The sequence below is a fragment of the Scophthalmus maximus genome, chromosome 14 (genome assembly GCF_022379125.1).
Source record: "Scophthalmus maximus strain ysfricsl-2021 chromosome 14, ASM2237912v1, whole genome shotgun sequence".
Lineage (NCBI taxonomy): Eukaryota > Metazoa > Chordata > Actinopteri > Pleuronectiformes > Scophthalmidae > Scophthalmus > Scophthalmus maximus.
The window spans coordinates 14,526,808-14,547,793 of NC_061528.1; the positions used below are offsets into that span (position 1 = coordinate 14,526,808).

The 20,986-nt window shown below is 43.8% G+C and overlaps 2 protein-coding genes across 4 annotated transcripts; one reads left to right on the plus strand and one right to left on the minus strand.

The window, feature by feature from the left end:
* Positions 1 to 222: 222 nt before the first annotated feature.
* LOC118320601 (GRIP and coiled-coil domain-containing protein 2) lies at positions 223 to 20,521 on the plus strand. 3 transcript variants are annotated; one of them, XM_035651566.2, is made up of 24 exons: positions 225 to 426; positions 884 to 949; positions 1,092 to 1,176; positions 1,288 to 1,367; positions 1,486 to 1,590; positions 1,716 to 2,214; positions 2,724 to 5,296; positions 5,718 to 5,781; positions 5,915 to 6,015; positions 6,153 to 6,251; positions 6,954 to 7,073; positions 8,184 to 8,348; positions 8,574 to 8,678; positions 9,754 to 9,916; positions 10,452 to 10,552; positions 11,050 to 11,127; positions 11,285 to 11,422; positions 12,225 to 12,346; positions 13,084 to 13,260; positions 13,588 to 13,796; positions 15,704 to 15,931; positions 16,100 to 16,239; positions 18,362 to 18,563; positions 18,727 to 20,521. In XM_035651566.2, exons 1-24 carry the CDS (start codon positions 421 to 423, stop codon positions 18,798 to 18,800), a joined length of 5,700 nt encoding a protein of 1,899 aa, XP_035507459.1. In that variant the 5' UTR covers positions 225 to 420; the 3' UTR covers positions 18,801 to 20,521. The 3 variants fall into 3 exon arrangements, with proteins under 3 accessions (XP_035507461.1, XP_035507459.1, XP_035507460.1); XM_035651567.2 differs by having other exon boundaries at positions 226 to 426; positions 887 to 949; XM_035651568.2 differs by lacking the exons at positions 15,704 to 15,931; positions 16,100 to 16,239; positions 18,362 to 18,563; positions 18,727 to 20,521 and having other exon boundaries at positions 223 to 426; positions 13,084 to 13,280; positions 13,588 to 13,755.
* tmem223 (transmembrane protein 223) lies at positions 16,521 to 17,824 on the minus strand. The gene has a single exon (XM_035651569.2). The coding sequence runs from the start codon at positions 17,481 to 17,483 to the stop codon at positions 16,656 to 16,658; it is 828 nt and encodes a 275-aa protein (XP_035507462.1). The 5' UTR covers positions 17,484 to 17,824; the 3' UTR covers positions 16,521 to 16,655.
* Positions 20,522 to 20,986: the final 465 nt, after the last annotated feature.

Genomic DNA, 20,986 nt, shown 5'->3' on the forward strand with positions numbered 1-20,986 from the left:
CAGTTAGATTTTATTTTGCAGTTTATCATCAGTATTTTTCATGTCCACTGTAACAACAAAGGTGATATTTGTACCTAACAAGTGAATAAGGTGAAGTAAACCCACGGGTACAATGTGCACAGGACTGAAAAAGAAATAAAGCCCCACCCAAGAAATGGATGTAGATTTTGAATAATCCGAATAAAACATCCTGATTGTGTAGTGACGTCAATCGCGCTGACGTCACTTGGTTGACGATTGCGGAAGTGAGTTGTAGCCTTAGCCCTGGTAACTCCAAACCAAAACACACGCGATTTTTTTCGTGTTAAATGGCCAAATGAATCCGAAGTACTGTTAGACGTCGCCTCGACTCGGTCCCTTCAACACACCCGCCGTGTGTCTGCGTGTGTCGGACGACTGAGGAGCAGCCGGACGACCGAGATGGAGGTAAACGGTCATTGTCGAGGAGTTAGCTTTAGCCCCGGTCACCAGTTGGTGCAGCGAATGTCGCTAGCATCTTCGAGTTAGCTAATAATATAATGTCATATTTGTGAAGGGACTTGACTTGACTTGTTGGTAACGCGTATCAGTCAAAAGCAGGTGAAGCGACGCGCTGTTTACTCTCCGAATTCTCTCACTGCCGAAATTCAACTGTCACAATTGGTTTGCATGCGCCGACCAGAAACGTGGCTCCCGTTAAAACAGACGAGGTGCTAGAACATTCTCTATCGACTAGACGTCTTTGACGACGAGCAGAGCAACATTTGTGTTGATGATTTGACGAGTCAGCGCAGTGTTTCCGCCGGTCTTCAGTCGAGCATGTCTGAAGTCCAGCAGGCAAAAACAACCAAGTAATGAAGCGTGCCGGCCAGTTTGTCATTTCTTCTCTTCCACTTTGCTGAAGCAGGACCCCGATGGTACCGGAGCAGAGTCTGCGGCTCCATCACCAGCAGGTGCAGCCAGGTCAAAGGTACTGCACTCCAACACACCACAACAACAACTACAGCAGCCATCTATAGTCCCAACACCTTTGCTCAGAAAGGCAATCGAGAATCTGCACAGTTGTCTAGATTAACGCCCCTCGTCCTCTCTTCTTTACACTGTGTTCTCAGCTGGACACGCTGTCCAAAGATGACCTCATCAAGTTTGCCAAGAAGCAGATAGCTGCCATGCAGAAGATGAAGGGCAAGTATGCAGGTAGCTATGAATGTTGTCAAAGATTGTGTTTGTGTTGTGGCTCTGTGGACCAGCGGTACACAAAGAAGTGGCATGATGTTTCTTGTGACAAGACCTTTTTTTCAAAATCAGATTTGGAAAGAGAAGTTGCATCCTTCAAACATCAATCCAAAAGCAGTAACGGCAGCTCAGATGACGCCACACTGATACAGGTTTGTTTGTACGGCAGCATCTCATCCTACGTGTGCTATAGATACTCATGTGTTATCATGCTTTACTTTTCATAGTGCATAAACTGAATCATGTTGGTGTGTGTCTCTGATCTTGTAGGAGCTGACGGACAGGATGGACGCCTTGCTGCTGGAGAAGGCAGAAGTTCAGCAGAGTCTCGTGATGTCTCGTAAAGATCTAGAGAGGACCAAGAAGCAAGCAAAGGTGAAAAAATTAAATAGAAACCCAATTTTACATTATGTGAAATATGAAATTTTCCAGTAGACTGCAAGGTCATTAATTGATGCATGTATGTTTACAATGAAACAGCATCCTGTTATTTTGTGCAGGATGATCTTGTGGTGCTGCAAGGAAAGCTCGACCATGTGATAGAAGACCACCAAAGAAATATCAAGGAGCTGGAAAGCAGTATTAAGGAATCCAACAATAAACACCAAGAGGAAGTGGCTTATTTCCAGAAATTACTTAAAGAGCGAGAAGAGAGTGACCGGGACAGCGAAAGGGAGAGGGAGCGCCAAGCTGAACATGCTGGCTCAAAAGAGAGTGCAGAGGAAGTCCGCCGTTGCATAGAGGTTCAGCTGCAGACCCTTCGAGCTGAACTGGAAGCTACCCACAAGCGCAAAACCCAGGAGGTTTCTGAGCTGCAGGAGAGCCACCAAAGGGATCTGACGGAGGCCCAGCAGGAGGTGGAGAACCTGAAGGAGGAGCTGGCACAGAAGAGTCTGCAGCACGAGGAGGAAATGAGGGCTCTGGAGGAGGACTGTGAGATCGAGAGGGACCGCCTCCTGTTGCTCCACGACGAGCTGACGGAGCAACTCGCCCTCAAAGGTACAACAGCACTTTATTTAAGCTGGAGACTCCTGTGACTCCTGTTTTTTGTTACAGTGACGCCTCTCATTGTTACACCGATAAAGCAATAACACAGCTTATGAATTACAGTTATTCTCTCAATTATTAATCTATTAAGATAAGATAACTTTATTGATCCCACACTGGGTAAAAAGTACTTGTTACTGGAGCCAAAAGTTGAAAGGAGGTAGACAAAAGAGTAGGCAATAAATAGAATTCAATCATTGATTTAGACATACATTTACATATTGTTTTTATTTAACTGTATATAACTATTTAGTCACCATCATTTTTATGAACATTTTTTATTATAATTTTATTTTTTAATATTTGGGTTCAATAAAGCTGTGGTGCGTTAAAGCGCAGTTAACTTACTGCTGGCTGGAAGTTAGGCTGGTATCACTCCACCTACATGCTATGTTCTGACTGTCTTTTGAGCCAAGGTTTTAATTATGACTTTGAATTAACATGACCCATTTTTTTCCCAGACAGCTATCTGCAGGATGTACAAGAGGAAGATGAGGACCCTACCCGTGGTTCAGGGATCGCCAAAATGCTGGCGCTATCTGGCTTAAGTCAGGGTGATTCCAGTCATGTGGATGGAGAGGAGAGCAGCAGACTGAGAGCAGGTCTGGACGACCTTCAAGCCCAGAACACCATGCTGCAGGACGAGCTCACCCTGCTCGGTAATGTGAAGAGCGAGCTGGAAGCAGAGCTGGAGAGAGCCAGGGAGGAGTTCCAGTTGGAGAGAGAAGAGCTGGAGTTCAAAGTCAATGAGCTGCAGATGACCAGGGAAAGTAGCTCCGCTGATGCTGTAATGACGCTCGATCCTGACCATCAACAGGTCCAGGGAGAAGCCAAAGACTCAGCAGTGAATCGAGAGGAGCAGCAGAAGCTAAACCAGGAGCTGAGGGACCAATGTGAGACCTTGACAAGGGACAGAGACTCTGCCCTGGCTGAGTGTCAACACATGAGGGAAATACTTCAAGGTGTAGAGACAGAACTGGTCGAGAAGACGAAAGCTTTTGTTCTTCAGTACGAAGCCATGAAGGAGAAGGGAGCTTTTACGCTGCGAGAACTCCAGGACATTGTACAACAGCTCAGCCAAGAGAGAGATGCACTGTTGGTTAGGGTCAAAGATGTTACAGAGGAGAACAATACTCTGACGGAGAACATGGCACAACAACACCTGAAGCCCGAAGGTTCCCCAGGTGGAGACCAGAAACTCCAGGCATCTTTAGATGAACAAACAGCTTTATCCCGTGAGCTGAAACTATCTGTGGAGGAACTAACCAGGCAGAATGAGGAGACACTCGCCCAAATGCAGATGAATGAAGACACGACCCAAGACCTGAAGGAGATGGTCAACACACTGACTGAAGATCGAGACAAAATACAATCCCTGCTTCAGGTGCGAGAAGAGGAAATGCAAAAGCTGAACAATGACATAGCAAAAGAATTAGAGAGGCTGCTGGAGGAGAAAGAGAGAGAGGCCCTTTTGCTGACGGAGGAGAAAGAGAAGGAGCTGAAATGCTTGAGAAAAGAGAAGGAGGATGAGGTGAAACATCTGAACGAGGAGGGGATAAAGATGGAGGAGAGCCTGAAAGAGGAGGTGAAAAGAAGGCAGGAGACAGTAGCTGCCTTAGAGCAGACTATAAAAGGGCTTGCAGCAGAAAAGACTGACCTCCATCAGAAACTGGAAGAGGCGTCCTCAGAGCTCGCCAAAGCCCAGGAAGAAAGGGGGCTCTCTGGCTCCAAGCTGGCAGCCCTGGAGGCTCAGCTGGAGCAGGAGACGTCTGACAAGCGTCACCTGGAGGTGAAGTTGAACTCTGCGTCAGAGGAAGCAGAGCAGGCCCACACCTCCAACAGCGCCCTGGAAGAGAAGATGAATGAAGTCGTCAAAAATTCCACCGATGAGGTCGAGAAGCTGCGAGCACGAGTAGATGAGCTGGAACAGGAGAGGGATCTTTTGAAATCTAGTGTTGAAGAGGCGCGAGGGGAGAGGAGACCAGAGGAGGTTCAACACGAGCTCCAGGCCCACATCAAAGACCTGGAGCAGGAGAGGAACTCGCTGAGATACAATGTGAAGGAGCTGGCAAAGGACAACGAAGGGCTGCAAAAAGACCTGCTGGAAACGAAGTCAGTCGGCGAGAAGATTAGCGAGGAGAACCAGACTCTGCAGGCTCGAATCTCTCTGATGACTGAGGAGAAAGAGAGAGAGGCCCTTTTGCTGAAGGAGGAGAAAGAGAAGGAGCTAAAACGCTTGAGAAAAGAGAAGGAGGATGAGGTGAAACATCTGAACGAGGAGGGGATAAAGATGGAGGAGAGCCTGAAAGAGGAGGTGAAAAGAAGGCAGGAGACAGTAGCTGCCTTAGAGCAGACTATCAAAGAGCTTGCCGCAGAAAAGACTGACCTCCATCAGAAACTGGAAGAGGCGTCCTCAGAGCTCGCCAAAGCCCAGGAAGAAAGGGGGCTCTCTGGCTCCAAGCTGGCTGCCCTGGAGGCTCAGCTGGAGCAGGAGACGTCTGACAAGCGTCACCTGGAGGTGAAGTTGAACTCTGCGTCAGAGGAAGCAGAGCAGGCCCACACCTCCAACAGCGCCCTGGAAGAGAAGATGAATGAAGTCGTCAAAAATTCCACAGATGAGGTCGAGGAGCTGCGAGCACGAGTAGATGAGCTGGAACAGGAGAGGGATCTTTTGAAGTCTAGTCTTGAAGAGGCGCGAGGGGAGAGGAGACCAGAGGAGGTTCAACACGAGCTCCAGGCCCACATCAAAGACCTGGAGCAGGAGAGGAACGCGCTGAGAAACAACGTGGAGGAGCTGGCAAAGGACAACGAAGGGCTGCAAAAAGACCTGCTGGATATGAAGTCAGTTGGCGAGAAGATTAGCGAGGAGAACCAGACGCTGCAGGCTCGAATCTCTCTGATGACTGAGGAGAAAGAAGAGAAGGAGAAAGGGGAAACAGAGAATGTGGAGAAAGAGAGCGGAGATCACAGAGAACAGCTGGTGGAGAAAGACTCGCTCATATCTCAGTTGAGGATTGAGATGGCTGCTCTACAGGTGAGTGCAGCTCCTGGAATCATGTCAGTTCACAAAAAAAGTTAAATTTGATACGTAAGGTTTTCCTGATTCTAATCAAAGATCAAAATCACAACTAAATGTTTTAGATAATGAATTGTTTGATCACATTTAGCTTTAAATGCCTCATGAAACATGATTATGCAGTAACAACAGCTGATCTTGCCTTTTCTGATAACCACAATTGGGACTTGCCTAAATTACAAATTTTCCCAACTTGCTCATAGCTGCTTTAAGTCATCGAGCAAATAATATATCAGGACTTAAGCATCTGTCATTATTTTTTTATTTTGTAGACTAAACTACTGTCTCGATTTATTGACCAAAGATTATATATTGCATGATCGATGGATTAAATGTTTCTTTCCCTACCTTAACAGTACTTTCTTTCTTCACATTTTAGGAGTCTGCAGCCCAATCTGCTTCCTCTGGGGAAACTGCAGCCAATGAGATCACACAGAAAATAGGTATGGATATGACACTCGTCCAATTTTATGAATAGAAAAAAGTGATATCTTAAACTGTACATTATTCTTCCAAACATATGGTCCTTTGAGTTTGCTAGAAATGATAGATTTTTTTCACCTCTGCTCCCTTCAGCGATCCTGGAGAAGGAAAACAAAGAAAAGAACGACAAGATGCACAAAATCAAGGCGGTGGCCGTCAAGGCGAAAAAGGAGCTCGACGTCAGTAAGAAAGAGGTAGAGTGAAAAATGACGATTCTAAATTGTAAATGCTTGTCATCCTTTGTTTGACTTGAGTTTTTTTCTTCATCAGTGGCCAGATTTGTGATTGTAAACAGCTCCATCTATAATTTACTTGATTTTTCTTTTTCCAGATTGCAACCCTCAACGAGGAAGTGGAATCACTGAGGGCCGACAGGGAGAAGGTGAACAGCTCTATGAAAGACATCATCCATGGTGCTGAGGGCTACAAGGTAGGAGAGGGGGAGGGACAGAAAAGCTACCGGGATATCCTGCTTCTGTTAATTTTTATTTTACAGAAGCATCTAACTAACAGTTAATTTGATATAATACTGTATTAGAGATGCATATGTTAAAGTCCGTATAGATGGATTCTGTAATAGAGCGATATTACTGGACGTAGACCACATTGATCAGTGTTTATGTTGTGGCTTGTTCTAATTTGTCTTTTTGGTTGATTGAAGTGGCAGAGCTGCTCGCATGTGTATCACATGTCACTCCATCTAATGGCAATTTAGATTGTTAGATTTTCTTCAAAATAAAAGCGCAATATGACTTGACCCAAAACAAAACTGACACTTTTAATCATTAAACATTTGATTGACTCCTAATTTGTTCTTAATTTTGCAAATGGAAGGGTGCGGGCTATAAAACAGACTTTGTGCACAATGTCACTCCCAATAGTTTTCATAAACAGCCCCCAGACTGCACTTTGCTTTATGGCTGGGTCTCCATTAGAGAAGAAACCACTCTGTTGTGTCTAATGAGAGTTTTTCTTCCTCATCCGTACTAAAATGTAAATGCGGCTGATATTTGAGATTCATAGTGTTTACCTTCACTGAGCTGTTCAACCGACTTCCAGTAATGAGTGTGTTGTGTGTGTCTGTGTGTATGTGTCTGTGTGTCTGTGTATGTGTCTGTGTGTACGTGAGTAGAATCTGCAGATAGATTACGACAGGCAAACAGAGCAACTGGATAAGGAGAGAGAGAAGGTGGAGGCGGCAGAGAGACAGATTGCGGAGCTGACCAAACGACTCAGCAGTGCTGTCACACAGGTAACACACACTCAATCACATACACACACACACACACACATTACCAGTAACAAACACGAAGAGTGCCCTCGCCCACCGGTAAATCCAAGCAGTGCCACTTTGTCCAGCAATACATCTCTCCAATACTTCTCGCGTAACTCTTTTTCAATCTGATTTACAGTGAGTCATTTTAGCCTGGCGACACTTTCCCCGGCTATGCTTGACAGCCCGGCACACACAAATAGCTCATCAGATGTGACTGGGTGAGCTAGGGAGAAATTGTCTTTGTATATACGCCTCTCCTCGAGCTCATAACTGTCCCTTTCCAGTGGGAGAACAACAGAAAGGTAAATGGAGCGGAGTATAGCCTCCATCTGCTCCGTGGTAGTGCAACACCGTTTTTCTCAGACACAGTTTTATTCCTCTGTGCACTCACGGGTCTCAGGGGTGGGGGGTGTGCAGACTACGAAGCCAGTCAGGGATCCAAGAGAATGTCTGGACATCTCTGTTTACCAATCATATTTTCAGTGTTTGGCTGACAGATGATGGGAGGTGGCTGCTGCTGCAGCGGGCGGCGGCTGGTTCAGTGTTATTCGCACAGAAAGCCCACAGAGCCTGCTGCTGTCAGATTTGCATGAGTGACTTTCAATATGTGCATTTTCAGATGAAAACCTTGCATCTGCAAGTGGAAACATTTTAAGATTTTACATCATTAATTTTGATATCCACCCTTTGTCTTTCCTGTGGTTTTGTAAAAGACCTTTGAAAATTCTCAACCCATACAGAAAACTGTAGTGCTTAACTGTATTTTTACAAGGTAAAATTTTGCTGAATAAATTATACCTAAATTGAAATCGCATTTTAACAAATTACTGATCAGCAACCTACATCGTAAAGGTGCATCGTTGATGAAGTTTACTTAAAGAGGTTTAAGTTAAAAATGCTCTTTGGGCCCTTCACGTAAAGAAGATTTTCCATTGAATGAGAATCAAAAGAGTCAAAACCAGCCTCATGAGAGGATATCGACCCTTGTTTATTTCACAAATAATCCTCAGATCACATCCTCCATAACTCCTGTGAAAGCTTGTCACCTGACAGAGACAGTAAATTGGAGCTGTGATGCTTTTGCAGAAGGAGACATTGAATGGTGAGAAAGAGGACCTGTTGGCTGGTGTGGAGACCATTAGGAGCACAGTGAGGCAGCTGGAGGCCCAGAACCAGGAGCTGCAGAGACACTCGGCCAGTCTGGACAGAGACCTGCTGGCTGAGAGGGCGATGAAAGAACAGAAGATCAAGGTAGAAATCAGGAGGCACAGACACACTCTGTAGCTGTTGTACACTGTTTGTCGATCAACCAACCTCTGCTCCCTGTTAAGCATTTGTACTTATCTTATGACAGAAACACATACGGTAGGTGAAACTAGACAAACCTACGTTTAAGTGTCTTCACGTAATGATCCATTCGTTTCATAGTATGGAATCGACAAAAACCAAACCCTTTGTGTTCGCTTGTCACTGCAGGACTTGTCATCTGCCAACAAGGAGGTAGAAGAGCTGACAGCCCAGCTCCACAAGCAGCAGCAGCAGTCTCAGCAGACTGCTCAGGAGTTGGAGCAGCTACGCAAGGTACACACACACACACACACACACACACACACACACACACACACACACACACACACACACACACACACACACACACACACACACACACACACACACACACACAAACAAAATGCTTCTCAGACACAAGTGTGTCTCAGAGGGCCTGTCCAGTCAAGCGACTGGACTGGTGATGGCTGGCCTGCGGCTACAGCAGCACCTCTTAGAGAGAAAGGGGAACTTTTCTCGCCCCACAGCAAAGGAGCTGCTGTTGCTTTTCCATTAGTGGAAAACCCACATAGTGCAGCAGTGTACACAGAAGCTGCCAGAAGGCCTGACCTTGTCGTGTGTCCACATTTTTTAGTATAGCCCAATAAGCATGTTATTTTTGAGGTTGATGCTAAAAATTACTTTTGAGAGAAAAAAAATTATAGAAAGAACAGATAATGATACACGGGGCTCTATAAAGATCCCATAAAGTTTGTTAGTGATAAAGGTTTACATACGCTGAGGAAGGATATTTAACTTGACCAATGTTATTAGAATTACAGTTAAACATAATAATAACAGTGAGTACACTATCATAGTCATTTTGACCTAAACTTGACTGGAATCAATGAATACAAAAGCATATATAATGGGTGGGATAAGAAAAAGACTCTGACCACATAGCCCCTGACTGTAACCCTATGATTTCATTATGTGTCTGGAAATGTATTTATTTGATATGTTTGAAAATGAAGGATTTTTTAAAAGGTCAGGTCCTTGATTTATTTGAGAACATGCAATAACCGACAATGACATAATCTGAAAAATGTCACAATTTTATTTTATACTATCAAAGTGTCTTATTTTAGAATATCTTCAAAAGCGAATTTTACACTTGGTTTGCGTCAGGATATGTTTGTGTATTTAAATTCAACCATGTATCGTATGCAGTGTTTAAGTGGTCAACGGAATCTTTTAGATTTTTATTGAGAATGAGTTCTGAATTCAAACCATATCTTTTTTTTCTTTAACGTTATATTTAAATATAATCGAATGACAGGTTGATGAGGTTTTACATACTATTGATACGGTATGTCGACTCTGCCTGTAGGAGGCGCAGCAGAACTCACTGATGGACATGGAGATGGCCGACTACGAGCGTTTGGTGAAGGACCTCAACACCAAACTCTCGGAGGGAGACAAGTGTGCTGATGAGTTGAAGACTCAGATAAACGTACTCTCCCAGAAGGAGGACGCGCTCAAGCAGGAAATCAGTATGGACCTTTTCACACTTACACTCACTTGTTGACACATACGAACACCTGCATACCTGCATAACATGTTGTGCAGTGTATTTATTTAGAAATGACATGATAACAGAAAATATGGCAGCGTTAATCACAGCGTGATTTCACATGAATGTGTTTTGTAGGTTGATGAGAACTAAAACTTTTTTACATTAAAGACAAATTGCAGATTTTAGGAAGACAAGTCTGCATTTACTGATATTAAATATCCATTATTCCTGCAGAGCCCTAATGATTTGCTGTCCACCATGTAACTGCAGGGTCCTCACATGGGAAACACTGTTGTGTGTAATTTCCCTCCCTCTCTCCATGTTTCCTGTTGCTTTACACTGTCAATCTGTATAACGAAGGCGAAATACTGGGGGAAAAAATGTGCTTAAATAAAAGCACATTGTGTATTGCTCTTAAACCATTTCACATGTCTATCTGTGTGTGTGTGTGTGTGTGTGCGTGCGTGCGTGCGTGCGCGCACGTGTGCCTGTGTGTCTGTATCTGTCTCCAGAGGCTTTGAAGTCCCAGCTGGACCAGGGGGATGATAAGACCTCCAAGATGAAACAGCTGCTGGTGAAGACCAAGAAGGACTTGGCCGATGCCAAGAAACAGGTCTGTTTATGCGAGGGAGTGTGTTTGTGTGTTTGTGTGTTTGTGTGTGTGTGTTTGTGTGTGTTGTGTGTTGTGTGTGCGTGCGCGTGTGATTGTGTGATTGTAAGTGTGTGTGATTGTTAGTGTGTCCCGCTGGAAGTCCTAATACGGCGTGCAACATTCATGCCTGATGAATGTAAATCATGTTATGCTGCCATGTGTGAGCATGATTGTGGATAAGGCCTTGAAGATGTCGGCAATAGTTAATCATTTGTGGGCGTGTTGCCATGTTTGGATCAAAATTTTCGCTCTATGTCTCACTTTGTGTGTGTGTGTGTGTGTGTGTGTGTGTGTGTGTGTGTGTGTGTGTGTGTGTGTGTGTGTGTGTGTGTGTGTGTGTGTGTGTGTGTGTGTGTGTGTGTGTGTGTGTGTGTGTGTGTGTGTGTGTGTGTGTGTGTGTGTGTGTGTGTGTGTGTGTGTGTGTGTGTGTGTGTGTGTGTGTGTGTGTGCGCGCGCAGGAGAGCTCGCTCATGATGCTGCAGGCCTCTCTGACAGGAGAGCTGGAGGCCAACCAACAGCAGCTAGAAAGCTTAAAGGTAACACCGGCAACTAAAAAAACTTCTCTTTGCTGTCCCTTTTGATAAAGTTAAGATAATTAACATTTTAATACAATAAGGCATGTATTATAACTCTGTGTGTGTGTGTGTGTGTGTGTGTGTGTGTGTGTGTGTGTGTGTGTATTTATCCAATTAGATTGAGGTGTGCGAGCTGTCGGCGGAGCGACATCGTCAGCAGGAGCAGCTGAGGTCGGCATCGGAACAGCAACAAAGAACCTGCAGCTCCCTGCAGCATCGCATCAACAGCCTGCTGCAGGAGAGAGACGATGCTAAGGTACAGCAACATATTTTTTTTACCTCTTATTCAGATTTAATTGACCTTCTCTTTAATTTACAATAACATGAAACCGAGTGAAGCCGCAAAAAAGCATATAAAGTAATTGTCCACTAACTACACATTTCTGGTAAATAGCAGTTATTAAATTTAAATTCAAAACTTGATTTAGTTTTGATCTTCACTGCCAGATTACATACACAACTGGTAATAAAAAACAGCTTAGTCTGCAGTTCTTCTGACATTTCTACTAAGGTTTGTTCAACTTCATGGCGTTGACTTGTATTGTGTTGAACTGAGAGGTTAAACATTTGTTCAGCCCATTTATATCAGTACGAGTCAGTGAAATGTAGTCTCACATTGTCTCTTTTTTTCCCCTCTGAATTCTTCCATAGAACTTATATTATTCCACCTTTGCAGTTTTTCATTTATTTTTTTTCACTGCCTTGTTAAACATGGAGACATTCATATGATTTTGGATCAGTGTGTAAATGCCTGCTGAATGATTTCAGCAGACTGACAGAGTTTTGATGATGCAGTATTTGAAACATTATCTGTGAAAAGGGCTTTGGGGTTGAGGCTGAAAAAAATCCTTAAGACCATGACTTTGCATTGAGATAAAACTTTTTTCTTTTCTAATAAATTGCCAAACAGAAATGACAAATCTGCTCATCTCTCACAATCTTTCAAACTCTTCACAGTTGTTTTTTTTCCTGTTTGAGACAGAAGACAAGTTTAACCTTTATCTATGGTGTGCTGTCATTTACTGTAAATCTCTGCTTAATCTTTGTGTTGACTCCAGGCTGAGCTTGTGGCAACAACTGGAGAGTTTGAGGGTTACAAGGTGCGAGTTCACAATGTGCTCAAGCAGCAGAAGACCAAAACCACGGCTCAGAGTGAAGGAGAGACTGGCAAACTGGAGAGGTAAGGATGATGTAGAGAGGCATTCTGTGAATTTCATCATGTTAGTGCTCAGTGAATGTATCTGCAAAGCATATTATCTTTATTTTTATTGTTTTCCTTTTAATACCCTACTACTTTTTTCCCTCTTACTTTACTTCAAAATTATCTCCTCTCTTTAAGAATTTTCTCATCCTTTTTATTATTTTATCTTTATCTTTGTTTACCTGCCTTTGGTGTTTCCTCATTGCAAATTCATGAGATTTACACTAGTGTTTCCTCAGTTCCTGTTGTTATTCTTTTCCTCTGTGCATATGGGTGCATATGTGAGGGTGGAGTTTTGAGTATAGTTGTTTTTTTATGTATAGCACTTTGACTTACATTGTTTGCATGAAAAGTGTTATACAATTAAAGTAAGATTGATTGAATTTAAGGAATCTACCTCAATCTGGCTCTCCGCTTACAGTAGAGAAATTTCAACACTGTCATTGTGCTGCTGCACTGTTAAAGAATTTGGAGGACTATTAATACGTAAGGCTGCTAACACTGGTCAACCAAGTATGACCCTTCAAATACCCTTAAAGCTGCACTAATCATTGTTCTGGCTGTCAAAGACATTAAAACCCACCGAATGTTAATATAATTAAATTGCATGAAAAAGCTCAATGAACCATGTTAAAGTGAGAAGTAGTTAAGAAGATTGTGTCAGTCTACGCTGTAAGTGCGACGTGAATGTAATGAATGTGATCTGTGTCCGGCAGGGAGCACCTGTCCTCTCAGGTAGACCAGCTGAAGTCCAGGCTGGCAGAAAGCCAGCAGAGCCTCCAGAGCAGCATGGCAGAGCTGCAGCAGCTCCAGAACGAACATGACACTCTTCTGGAGAGACACAATAAAATCCTCCAGGAAACTGTGAGCAAGGAGGCCGAGCTCCGCGAGAGGTGAGCTGGCGAGGCTTAAGGTTTGTTTTTGTGCTTAATAGTTGGACGCTTTCTTGACTGGAAATTAACAAACCTACCATGCTGTTGACACACTGTTTCTCCATCTATTTTTTATATGGTTTTTGTTTGTTTTTTTAGTCTGACTTTTCCTCCTCAGATTGGATTTTGCAGTCATGCGACGTAGGCACACATGCTGGGCACACCTGACGAGGCCTGGCAAATAGCTGCCACTCTTCTGTCCTTTCCTGTCGTACGCCATTCCTCCTTTTTCTCCACTGACTTAGCCGCCCCTTCCTTCAATTTCCCCTACTCTGTTTCCACCCCCAGGCTGTTGTCAGTGCAGTCGGAGAACATGGCTCTGCGGTCAGACCTGTCCCAGGCTCAGGCCGACCTGTTGTCTCAGGTCGAGGCCCAGCGGCAGGCGTACAGGGAGCAGCTGAGGAAGGTGCAGGATGACCACCGAGCAACTGTGGAGACGCTGCAGAGTCAGCTGACCCGATTTGAGGAGCAACTCTTCACCCTGCAGAGCCAGAACAGTAAGCATCCGGGCAAATTACAAACTTGATCCACTCCAATTTCCCCAGGTAGTCGTTGCCTGGTCATGTACATGAACGAGCCGTCAAAAGAGTAACTGTAGCTCAAGTATACAGCACAAGGAGTGAATGAACGGGTTTGTATGAGTGTTTTAAGTTGTTACATTTACTCTCCTCTTTGAGGGGAATTATGGGAGAAAGAAGGGGGTGGGGGGTCTTGGTCTGTTTGTCAGTGTAACAGTGCTGGAAGCACATTCATCACCTCCCACACAGCTGCCCTCTTGAGTCAAACAGCAACACACACACAGTAATGACTAGGAAAGGCAAGAGCGTGTGTCTCTTCTCTTTCACTTCCGTGTGGCCAGGTGTTGCTGAGGTTCCTCAGCTCTTTGCCCGCCTCTCAGTGTGGCAAAGAGCTCACTGTGGCATCTGTTTAGAAACTCATCATTAGTAGCTCACAGATGCCCACCAGGATTATTGTGGTACACGGAGCCAATATCAGCCATAACTGAAAGTTATATTTGATCCTTTTAACCACTATGTTTGGTTTTAAAGGCAGTTCCGATGCATATGGGTTCACATCAGTGTGTTTTACTGGCCTTATTGAACAGGTGGGGCATAAAACTGCTGGACTCATACGGTTTTTACTGATTCTCATCAAATATTTTTGTCATGTTTTGCCCAGTTTATTCTTTAATGCACCAGCTTGTAGGATTTAGGGGGGGGGGGGGTTCTTTTGGCAGAAATGGAATACAATATCCATAATTGTCTTTTAAACCTATAATCATTTTATGGAAATAAAAACTACACATTCATTCCAAAAGCCTTTTTTACAAGTTGGAAAATGGTGGAGTTTGCAACACAGCTGTGTTGCTGATCGTTCCTACCGTGGCCTGGATTAGAGCTGCAATAACTATTAGAGTAATCGATTAGTAATAAACTACTTAGTTAATTTCTACTATGCAACTATTTTTTTTATTGATTAATCGGTTTGAGTAGTTTTTATGGGGGGTGGAAAGCCAAAATTTCTCTGAATAATTTTTGGTTTCCTGGTTCCTCTGACAGTTAACTGAATATCTTTTGTTGTGGACAAAACAAAACAATCAGTGTCCTTTTCTGTCGATAAAGCAAGCATTGTTGTGTCATGGGGCTTGAATGGCAATCAGAAATATTGGCCATTATCAGCTAAAAATGTGTGATCTTGTTTGTTACATTAGTAGTCTGCTTAATAGTGAGCTCTCATTGTCCCGCTGTAATACATTCACTCTAATAAAAGGGAAAAAAACAAATACATATAGCAGGACTTTATCATATTGGTCATCTCGATCAGCATGGTGGAGAGAGGGAGTAGACCCAGACTGGAAAGGTGAGGGGACTGTTTAGGAGTCTGGCCTCTTTGGTTCGGTTTCAGGTTCATTCATCACAATCTTCTCTTTTGTCCACCCACTCCTCTAAAGCACACCGTCCTTCCCTCTCACCCTTCACACTTGTCGTTTAAACAAGTGTGTCTGGTGCCCCCTCGTGTCACAAAGAAGTAGGACACTGACTCGAAGCTTGCCGTGAAACTAAAGTAGGAATTCATAGTAAATGTCTGTGTAATGTGTAGTCGCTGCAGAGGTGCTCATTGAGATAATAGCTATAATTGAAGTTGCCCTGACATTTCTTTGACTTGTATGACTTGTTGAAACCATGATAGTTACTCTACACTATTACGTATTGAATTACAAGAAAAACTGTAATTTTATTCCGTTTTAAAGGTAATCCTAGTCATTAACCCATCATTAACTGACAATAATTGTATCTGTTGTTTGTAATCCTCATTCTCTGCTTTTTTATTATGCATGTACAGATCTTCTAAAAAATAAATGACACACTATTGTTCTTCTACAAACCTTTCCACCCCCTTTCAGTTTCAGTGTCGGTCCAGTCCAGCCGTAAGCCACTGGCATCAGACCCCCTGCGCAGAAACACGGACCAGAACCAGACCGGACTGGGACTAGTGGGCCTCAACGACCTTCAGTCTATGGCCAGGGAAGAGGGTGAGGGTATGGAGACGACTGAGAGTGAAAGCCCCTCTCCTGCACTCACACCCCTTCCCTCTCTGGAGCAGCTTCTCATGTCCCCGAATCCCAAACAAGGTGATGAGATGCACCATAACATTGTTTTGGTTAGAAAAAGCGTGTCCGTCTCACAAGTTGCATATTGACTCATGCACACTACGTAAAATAAATTAATTTGTTGTTACACGAGGGTTGACTTCGCCACCTACGCACTTCTTCTTCTTATTATTTGGATTTCATCTCCAGAGCCGTTTGTGTGGACAGTGGAGCCGACCAAACAAGAGCTCAGCCAAAAGCTGACCACGGCTACCCGCAGCATGGAGCATATGAACAGCCTGCTGCACGAAACCGAGGCCACCAACGCCGTGCTCATGGAGCAGATCACAGTATGTATACGTATGCATGCACATGCAGAAGGAACAGAGACGATCTGTTTATTCTGACAGTGATCTGGGCTGTGACTAACAGTTATTTGTATTAACTGTTCAGTTAAATAAGAAACAAAACGCAGCAGGTCCTTACAATTGGGAAACTGGATCCAGAGGATATTTGACATTTCTGCTTGATTAATGATGAGTTAACGATTTTTTTTTCAGCTATGCAATCAACTTATTGTTTCAGCTCAAGTCACACTAGGCATTAAGGAATCCAAATTAATCTGTACTCATGAGCTTGAAGATTTTATTTCAGTTAAGAGGAACAATCAATCTGACATTTGTTGGTCATACTTATGTAAAATGAGTTCTGTTGACAGGTCTTACATTGTTTTTCTGTTACCCAACACAGTCTTGGAAAGCCCATATTAAAATTGCCGGTATGCCCCAACAGTGACATCAAACAGCCTGGCGTTATTCAGTTTGCCCTCTTTGTCCAGGAGGAAGTAGAACTTGTGTCCTTTGACCTTGAGGGGGATGAATGAGCGGGACTCGTGTCTGTGAGAGTGACAGGCCACCTCGGACAGAGGGACTGTTATCTTCTGCCCTCGGCCGGGTCCCAACGGTGACTGTGTGCACACCGTCACCATCTTCCCCCCTCGATGTAGAACCACCTTGCTCACAGAGCGACGGCAAAACAAAGACCCGAGCCCCACGATCCCCGCGCCCACGGCCAGGCATCCCAGCGTGAAGCCGTACCTCCAGACGCTTGAGCCCAGGTCCATCTCGAGACTCCACACTCCGGCCAGCCCGGTGGCGCCGGGCGCCCTGGCTCTCCCTTTCTCTGCAGCGCCCCCGGTGCTCCTGAGGCCGGTGTAGGCGAAGTGGGCCAGGTACGTCCAGAAGAGGAACTGTCCGCCGCAGAAGACCGAGAGGAGCCGGAAGAAGCGGGTCCTGTCGTCCTCGAACAGGGCGACGTTTCGGGAGGGCTGGGTGGAGGAGGAGGAGGAGGAGGAGGAGAGGCTGCGGCGGGCCGCCACCTGTCCGTGAGGGACACGGCGGCTCGTGTGGACGAAGATCCTGCAGCACAGTCCCGACATACACGTTACCCGCGGCGACAGGCCGCTGCCCGGTGAAGTCTGCGGCGACGTCGACGCGTTCCGACACACGACGCCGACTTTGTGCGGAATATTGACGAGTCGAAGCCGCCTGGAGTAAAGCTCCAGCACGCCGCACAGAAGACGCTCTAACCCCATCTTTCACAATATTGGACGGTTTAATTTCCCCCCTCTGCTAATTCACAGACAACTGCAACAGGTCACCGTATATCGTCGTCCTTGCCGGTCGTTAGTGTTTCTCTCCCGACACTCTGGGCTGCTCTGCCCCCAGAGAGCGACGCCATCTTTATCATGTGACGTGCGCTGTGCTGTTACACTACGGAAAGTAGGGGGGATCAAAATTGACGCGCGATATCTGTAAGACCGACAAAAACACTTTACATTTATCTGTGTACGTATTTGTTTTTATCCAATAGCGCAATAACCAGTTTGCACTGTTTATATTAAAATTTGGCGTGGTTTGTAATGGTAAAGTAATTGGTCTTTACAATATTTTCACAATACATAGTTATGAAAAATACATATAAATTCCTAATTTTAATTTAAAAAAAGAGAGATCAAAGAAAACCTTTTTTTATTTTTCTAAAATAAGCAATTTCACTTGTTCTTGCATTACATGATTTGCATCCTGACATTCGCCTAATGCTTACCTGATTTTTGTCACAGCTGATATTTTGACATTTTACTGTAGGAAAAGTAAAATGGGTAATTAATATCATTGATGATGAATATGTAGCATTCGTTTTTCTAGTTCTAGAACCCTTGCAGTATGCAGGCTAGCTCAATGGCATGTCCTACTGGTTCCCCTAAATGGAAAAATGAAAACCTGAATGGAACAGAGCCAACTTTGATGTAATCAGTTACACCCGGGTCTCTGCTGCTAGGACAAGTAAAATGTCTGCTGTGAAAATGGTCCAAGCAATATGTCTTGTCCACTCTAAGAGAAGAGCTGGAGTTGGATGCGGGGAATTTGTTAAATCATTTTTCTAACATTACCTCTGTTTCTCGCCTGCTAGTTGTTGAAGAGTGAAGTCCGTCGTCTAGAGCGTAACCAGGAGAGGGAGAAGAGTGTGGCCAACCTGGAGTATCTGAAGAATGTCCTGCTGCAATTCATTTTCCTGCGATCTGGCAGCGAGAGGCAGGGACTGCTGCCCGTTATTCACACCATGCTGCAGCTCAGTCCAGAGGAGAAAAGCAAACTGGCTGCCATTGCACAAGGTACAGTATGTACCATGTGATCATTTGTGAGACGAAGACATACTGCTTTGTGCCTCATTGCAGAGCATTTGCAGTGCTCAAGTCCAAAAACAATGTTGAAGTGCTATCGTGTTTAGTTTTTTTATAATTTCTAACCAGGTATTCTTGGTTGTCTTTTGTGAAGGTGAGGAGGAGGGGTCCGGGTCTCGAGGCTCAGGCTGGACCTCCTATCTCCACAGCTGGTCTGGAATCAGATAGACCCGCTGAACAACCTGATCAACCAACGTATCAGGTGCTCAGCTCTTAAGACGTCACTGGACCTTTTTCTGTGAAAACCTGTCCATTTGAAACAGTGGCAAACGATTGGGAGGTTAACTGGGGCATTTAAAAAAAAATGTTTGGGACAGTAGAATGGTCAGTAAATATGGGACAGAGATGAAACCAAATCATTTTTGGCGAAGATCGAATTAGCAGTGCAATAGTCTCAATAATCAGTCTCGTCAATGAATGTTAACTGTGATGTGGTTCTGTCTTCCATATTCTAATTATTGAAACGAAATATGATATTTACCGCGCATGGTTGCACTTCCTTGAAGTGAAGCTCTTGAGGCATTATCAGGCATCATTATCACAATGAGAATATTGTGAATAGGTTTGATATTATGATGTTGTAAGAGCAACATTGTATAATACGAATGATGTGTGAAAAATTGTGTGGGAGGAATGAATCAAGGGGGTAACTGTAGTCCATGGCAAAACTTGATATTGATATTCAGATGTTTGATTTCTCTGCAAGAAAATTGTACTTACACTTCTAATTTGCTAGTAATGGGTTGTAAACACAGTACACTTGAAGGACTGTACTGTTTAGTTAATCTTTTGGGACAAATAACCTTCAGCTGTTTTAAAGGGCAAACTGAGGCGATTAAGAATCTTGAATATGTTTTCTCTACCTTACAGGCAGCCATTTTGAATCATTTCTACTTTTACCTTTTAATTGTCGTCGCCTTGAACGTAAAAGGTGATTAATTTCATGGGCTGGATCACACTTAGCCACTGGTGTGGTCCAACTACTTCCCAGTATATCATAAAATCACTTCATATATTGAAAAAAAGTTAATATGTAACATTATCAGGTTCCCCATGACTGACTAACTGATAGAGCAATATCATATTTGGTACATTAGCACTTTTTCTGACTGACTGTGCAGTTGTCCAGTTCACCAACGCCTGAATGAAGCAGTTAAAACTTCCGTCTGGTAAGCCCGTGGTTCATCATATGCAGGTTGGAATTTATTTTTGGTTTCTGTGTCATTTGTTGTTGTGGTGGTGGTTGTTAACTAATACCAAACTATTATTTTCACGTTTTGGGGAAATCTCTGCTGTGAAACCTCCGAACATGAGAAATTTGTCGCAGCTTCGTCTGCTGACAGCTGCCTTGTCAGTTCCCGTGACATCAAGCACATCCACCTTGCTAATGTCAAGTGCACGACTCCCTCCCCAACCCATGGGTGCTCCTTCATACACTGTCCCATCATGACCTCTGACCTTCCTGTTGAGCTTGGGGGGGGGGGCACTATTCCGCACAGAAGTCCCTCCTTCTCCTAAAACACACATCCATTACACAAAGACATTTTTACTGAAGTCCGACCAATGATGAAGATAACCGGCTTGTTTGTTTTTTCATTCCACTGGCAGCTCTTTTTGTGTGTGTGATTCCTTCAGCGTGAGTGAATGTATTTTTATTCAAGGCTTTTATATTTATGAGGGATCATGTCAGCAGAACAAGCTATGAGAGAATCGTAACCTATAAGTAAGAGTGAATAAGCATTTACTGTAGATGAACTAGTTCGCTAGTTAGCACATAGTACTGAGGTCTGTGCTGAAATCTTAATTTACACAAGGCAATGGCTAATTTGTGGGAATTTTTCTGGTTTATTTCTAACTGTAAACACAAATAAAGGCAATATGGATGAGAATTTTCACAATTACTTTTTTCGTTCATTCACTTTGATTATAGCTCTTGCATTTACTGACTCTAATGACTAGAGCCGGATGTTTATTTCAAAATCACAATCAGAATTGTATTTTTGGATGAGAATATATGTATATATATGTGTGTGTGTATATATATGTGTGTGTATATATGTATATATATATGTATATATGTATACATGTATATATGTGTGTGTATATATATATATATGTTGCCAGATCACAAGAGGCACACAGGCTTTTCAGACATTCAACTGGAGATGCTGCAAGTTAAAGATAAATCACTTCACATCTTCAGACTTCTATTGCGAGGAGAACTTTAACGTTTCTCAGCTTCAGTCTGTGCTCAGACGAGTGAGTCATGTCTTTCTAACTATGAATTTCTTCTTGTTACTATGAAAGTCCAGATCCCTTCTCGTAGGAGGGAAGGGGGGTGTAAGGGCCTTTCC